The sequence below is a fragment of the Peromyscus eremicus genome, chromosome 3, assembly GCF_949786415.1.
Source record: "Peromyscus eremicus chromosome 3, PerEre_H2_v1, whole genome shotgun sequence".
NCBI classification, from domain to species: domain Eukaryota; kingdom Metazoa; phylum Chordata; class Mammalia; order Rodentia; family Cricetidae; genus Peromyscus; species Peromyscus eremicus.
In genome coordinates this window covers 53,332,962-53,338,964 of record NC_081418.1, presented here as the reverse complement: position 1 = coordinate 53,338,964, position 6,003 = coordinate 53,332,962, and the positions used below count along the sequence as shown (strand labels likewise).

At 42.7% G+C, this 6,003-nt stretch overlaps 1 protein-coding gene and 1 pseudogene across 1 annotated transcript; both read right to left on the bottom strand.

The window, feature by feature from the left end:
• Nucleotides 1-902: 902 nt before the first annotated feature.
• LOC131905782 (taste receptor type 2 member 41) lies at nucleotides 903-1,829 on the bottom strand. Its single transcript, XM_059256594.1, has one exon. It carries the CDS (start codon nucleotides 1,827-1,829, stop codon nucleotides 903-905), a length of 927 nt encoding a protein of 308 aa, XP_059112577.1.
• Nucleotides 1,830-4,557: 2,728 nt separating this feature from the next.
• Nucleotides 4,558-5,304, bottom strand: LOC131906271 (protein NipSnap homolog 2-like; annotated as a pseudogene).
• Between the last annotated feature and the right edge of the window lie 699 nt (nucleotides 5,305-6,003).

The following is a 6,003-nucleotide window of genomic DNA, read 5'->3' as shown; positions in this document are numbered from 1 at the left end:
TTGTATAATAATTGAGCAAGTTATTTTTAAAACAGTATTTGGGACATTAATACAGTGAATTTTTTAAATGTCATTTGGATATAAAATAAGTGAGATTCTTAAGTCTATTTTTTTTTAAATAAAAAGATGATGTTTATTCAGTGCAGATGTGGGTTTGTAACATTTGCTTGAGGAAAGTAAAAAGGTTCCCTAAGACAGTTAGGAAAATGAGGCAATCACAATGGTCTTTTTTGAAAGGAATAATGAGCATGGGAAGCTGCAGAGAGGAGGAAATTAAAGGCAGGAAAAGAGAAATACTACTGAGAAATGAAACAGAGTAGCAGCAAGAATTTCCCCAGTAATCTTCACAAAACCAAAGCTGCAGTTTCCAAATTTGGCAAGAGACAAATAACCTCCATAGGGTGAAGAGTGACCAGGACTCCCAGCCCAGACCACTGCACCCAGAGCCACCTGTCCTTTGGGGTTCTGGTACTGACTGCTACTCTGTCCTCTGCTTCCCGCGCACACGGACATCCCAGTTCAGCTGAGACACAAACATCGTTTCTGTAACTCCCCAGTAGCTAGCTGAGATGAGGTGATCCAGTTGATCAAGACTTTTACCTAAAGAATTAACCAGTAATAAAGGAATAACAGACATAGAAGCACTAGAACACATTGTATTTCGTACTTTAGGTCAATACTGGCTTTCCAGGATTCAGAATCTCCATTTTCATAACATCCCAAGTTAAGGAAGAATGCTCAGAGTCCCTGTATTTTCCTCTCCTCTTTCCCAAGGAGGGAAGTCCACAGTGTGACCCCCATGTCTGCCTGTGAAGACATTTCCATGAAGGTGAGCTTACTTCCAAGGGAGATTACCCTCACCTGAGTCTCTTCAAAGGGTCTAGATAAAGAGACCATGCCTTCTAGGCCACCCAGAAACCCCTAGCAAACAGGAGTAGCTGCCTGAATGTGCCTCGAAACTTGAGATTATTGGTGATGAGGATAAATGGATGTACAGACATGCACAAGTAAAGTATAATTTGCCAGGGCCAATACCACATGTTATCTGATGAGATGAAGACCGTGGCATCGATGACCATGGACACAAACGACAGTGCATAAAGAACCAGGAAGGAGATGAGTGACTTCAGAGCTCTGCTGTGAGCCTGGGTGCTGGGGTCCTGCAAGCTGTGGGCATTGTGCTGCATTCTCTGGGTATGTCTCCTGAGGGAATTAATCAACAGCAAAATTGAGACCAGAAAGAGAGAGCAAGGAATTGACATGGTGACAAGTTTCAGGGGCATAAAATAATCTATTTCCAGCCTTCTGTTCCACTCTTTAAAGGTTGTGTTCCCAGAAATTTTCCTTCTTAAGAATGCCTGATACACAGCGTGGTTTCCCCAAAAGAACAGCAGAGTTACGATGAAGGACACTAGGATAGAGCCCAGCAGGAGCCAAGGCACCAGTGCCGGGAGCCTCCACTTCAACCACAGGAAGGCAGGATGGGAGAAGTTAGCAATCTTGGTACAGAAGAGGACGCTGAGCCAGGTGCCAAACCAGAACGTGGCTGAGTTCAAGAAGTCCCAGTGGAGACCAATGAGCTGCCGGGCAAGACCCTTGGAGTACTCAACCAGGTAGAGGAAGTAGTAGAAACTGTTCACTAGCCCAACGCACTGCTGGCAGAATCTGGAGACACCCAAACTAAGGAGGATCATGTCCAAAGGGAGCAGCCTACCACGACGTAGCCATTCCCTGCTCAGCATCAGCACAATGAAGCTGTTGGCCAGGATCCCCAGGAGACAAAGCAAGACAAAGATCAACATGAAGAAAACTGTCAGTGCTGGTAGCATTTCAGCCCCTCCTCCAGTCACCACTAGTAGCTGTGGCTCCTGGCCTCCTCCCTGCCCCTATCTACAGTCCCTCACACTCCCTTATGGGGACAGGAGATAAATGGTTGGGTTCTGCATCTGAGCAAGAACTTCAATGTGAAGGATGCTCAGGCAGTAGATCAAAGGTGTGCTCTGGACTCAGATATGATGCAAATATCCCCTGGGCTTGGGTACCATGGGGCACCAGCTGCTCATGATTTGCCTTCTCTGATTTTGCCTACATCCTATCCTATCGTGCTTGGAATAGCATCAGTGGGGAGGGATTTTAGTCTCAGTAAGTAAGTTCCATCCTTATCCCATCATTGGACTATAGGACCATTCATCTTTCTATTAGGTGTAGATTGGTAGGTAAGTAGATAGATAGATAGATAGATAGATAGATAGATAGATAGATAGATAGATAGACAGATAGATAGATACTTATATACATAGATGCATAGATATCCAGTAAAGGGGGATACCTAGGAAAAATAGTGACACTAAAGAAGTCAGTCTTACCTGAGTGTCCTTGCCACGCATCTACCCTCACTCATGAATAGTCACTCCTTCAAAGTCAATACCTCAGTCTATCTTTCTACCCAAATCGCTACTTAAATTCCCTATGTTATAAGTAATTTATAACCATCTAAACCGATCTCTTTCCAGGGAGAGAATACACTTCCTTGTGGTTGCAGGATTGAGTGCATTTGTTTCCTACTGGATATTGCTTAGAGTGCACTTGGGTCTCATAAAAACTGAGACAGAGGCTGTCCTCCATCTTTGCAAAATAAGCTATTTAAAAATGGTCACTGACTTCATTAGACCAGCAGGGTGCGGTATGAGCAAGACATAAACAACACGTTCTAGAATCTCAACAGATCTCCTTTGCCTGTATTACTAACTAGACACCCACACCTCTGTTACATGGTGGGCTCCTTTGCCTAGAATCAAGACATGGCTCTTAGCAACTGGGAAAGTGAGGAATCCACAAAGTTCCAAAACTCAGGGTTGGTGTTCATGAAGGCCACCTTAGATTTGTCTACCACGATGAGGGACCACAGTTTAGAAGGCACAAGTGAGCCCTTGTCTACCAACACCAACATTAGAGACATCCCTACAGGACCACATTGAAAAGTAAAACTACTTTAACATGCCTATCATCTCAGGGAGTTATTTTTTTTTTAATGATTTTTATGTGTGACAAAGACACATAAGACCTACTCTTTCAGCAAATTGCAAGTGTATACTTCGGTATGACCTCCTGCTGTCACATGGTTGTACATTTAGCCTCCAGGACTGAGTTGTTTAGCACAGCTGAAATTTTGTACCCCATGACCAACATCTCTCCACTCATCCTCACATCCTAGATCCCTGGCAACACCACTCTACTCTTGACATCTGCAAGTTTGGTTACTTTAGTTTCCACGTGTAAAGTTCTGCAGTGTTTATCTTTCTATGTCTAGAGTTCTTTGCTTAGTTTAATGTCTTTTAGAGCATAATGCTCATTTGTGTTGTTCCAAATATGAGTATTTCTTTCTTTTTCATTTAAGAGGATTTTATTTACTTTTATATGTTCTTGAAGAAAACCATTCACATACATGTAAAAATTAGACAACTGATAGGAGACTTAGGTTTTACTTTACACATATCAATTTGTAGAGCAGATATAATTTTTCAGTTCAGTGGGACTTCCACATGATTACAGTCACAAAATTGGCAAACTATGTTAAAAAAACAAAACTAAATGGAGACAGACAAAATAGGAAGCTCTATGCCAACTTAGACCCAGGGTGTACTGCCTGTCATACAAGATCTTGGAAGTGTCTGCTGTGAAGTTACCAAAATAGAACCAGAGGTCAGGGGTCACAAACAGTGGCTTACAAAATAAAACCTCTTTTCCAAGAGCTACTGGTTTTATAGAAAAATATTACAAATAAAATTAATACTCTTTGAGGCGTTTATTCCAAAATCACATGTGGTGCACTGGTTCATACAACCCCTTTAGGACACAGTGCCTGGCGGAGACTGAATTACTGGTCAGGTGCACCATGACCACCCTTCCAGCTCAGCCCGCTGACTGACCAAAAGCCACAAAATCATAACGTTGTCAGCCATTGGGTACACTTATAATGTGTTCCTAGTTTGAGATTCAGAAAAACCTGCACGGGAAACATGACATAATTTGTATTTCTTCCTGAAGGAAGGAAATCAGTAGAAATTTGTAAACATAAAAGAGATTTTTTTTTTTTTAAAATAGAAAGAAATCGCAGATTCTTCTTCATAGCTGGAACTTTACTCAGAGACGATTCGAATTTAATTTTGGTTTTTGAGACAGGGTCTCACTATGTAAGCCAGGGATCCAAGTTGGTCTGAAACTCTCCACCTAGCCCAGATTGACCTAGGACTTATTGTAATTCTCCTGCCTCAGCTCCCTGAGTGGCAAGTTACCATGCCTGGCTCAAAATTATCATACTATCCTGAAAGGCTGGAGGCTAAGTAACATTTGGTAAGCAGGGATATTCCAGAGCACTACTCCACAGAGTCCAATCCTCCTGATTTCCCTTCATGATTATGGAAATCATACAGAAAAGAGATCTTACAAGCTATGTACAGCAGTTTACATCTCGGTTTCTTTTTTCACTTGATGAATGGTTGAAATGAATTCATGACATATGTTCGTCATGGAAATCTGTGTAGGCACATGGAAGCTTCACTGGAGGGGCAAGATCTTGAGCAGGATCATGATTCTGGATTCCATTTCCTGAATAAGTGGGACCGTGTGGTACAGTTCCTCCAGCCAGACTTGTGCCATGATGCATTCTGTATGTTTTTCTTCTCTGGTCTGAAGATCTTTATAAGCAATAATTGCCCCATTCAATCATTGCTTCTGGTTGGAGTTGGTAGGACCTGAATTTGTTTATATTGGGTCCTGATCTCAGCATCAACTCATTCCAGAAACCGAACTGCAACAGCAGCTGATTCCTTCTGGAGAGAAGCATGTCACTTTTGGCCCACAGATATTTACAAATTCCTGGTTTTCTTTGAGTTTATTCATGACCTCTGTGAGGGCTGGATAGCCTCCTTCATCCCTCCAGAGGTGGACAGCTTGATCCTGCTCGCCACACCATGTGTTCCATATCCCCACCAAGGTATGAGGGTACAGCTTGTCTTCTTGGATCTTTGGTAACACTTCTTGATAAATTTTGTTGTACCCGATCAGGCATTTGGACTTCACATTGTGAAACTGTAACTTGTAACAGACTGCTTGTCTTCTTTTTTGGCTAGGAGGTTAGAGTTGATCTTTTCTTGGATCAACCTCTCTGACAAATAAAGACTTTAGCCAGCTGTCCTCCTGAGCTCTGTAACTTGAAGATGTCGCTCTCGTGAGCCTGGGCAGGAAGTTGCCAGGGGCAGCTGGCCACAGCAGGCCTCTTCGACCGAGCGCTTGCACCACCATCTTGCTCCAGAGCCTGAAGCGCCTTCTGTCCGGGTGCAGCTGACGATGACGCTGCCCAGTATTTCATTTTTTAAGGCTGAATAATATTCTATAGTGGTCATGTATCACGTTTTCTTTACCCATTTCCTGGTTAGCACTTTTTTGTTTTGTCTCCATGTCTTGGCTACTGTAGCTGACACTTTGATGGACATAAAAATGCTGCTAGTGCTGATACGATGATTTCACTTCCTTTGGACATTGGCTGCTCAGGTTTGGATATGTTTGGTCCGCACCAAAACTCATGCTGAACCTCGGTTCCAACCAGGCCATGTTAAAAACTGTTGTGGACTTTCAGAGGCGAGTAGTTCATTAGGAGAGGTGAAGTCTTTTTCTCGTGTACGTTCTCAATCTTGTAGGACTGGACTGGTTGGGAATGTAAAGTGCTGCTGGTGTCTCCCTAGTCTCTTGATGTGGGATTCTCTTCTGCATACACCCACTTACCTTCCTTCCTTCCTTCACCAGAAGCTAAGCAAATGTCAGTGCCATATCCTGAGCTTCTTTCTAAACCATTCTCTTTAGAAATTACCCAGTCTAGGTATTATGTTATAGTGACAGAAAATGGACTGAGATTTAACGAAAACTCAGGAACGGGACTGTTGAATAATAAAGTGTTCTGTTTGGGTTTTTTTTTTTTTCCTTTCTCTTTCTTTTTTCCTGAAC

Coding starts and splice junctions, on each gene's coding strand:
- LOC131905782 (XM_059256594.1), bottom strand. CDS start 1,829: ATGCTACCAGCACTGACAGTTTTCTTCATGTTGATCTTTGTCTTGCTT.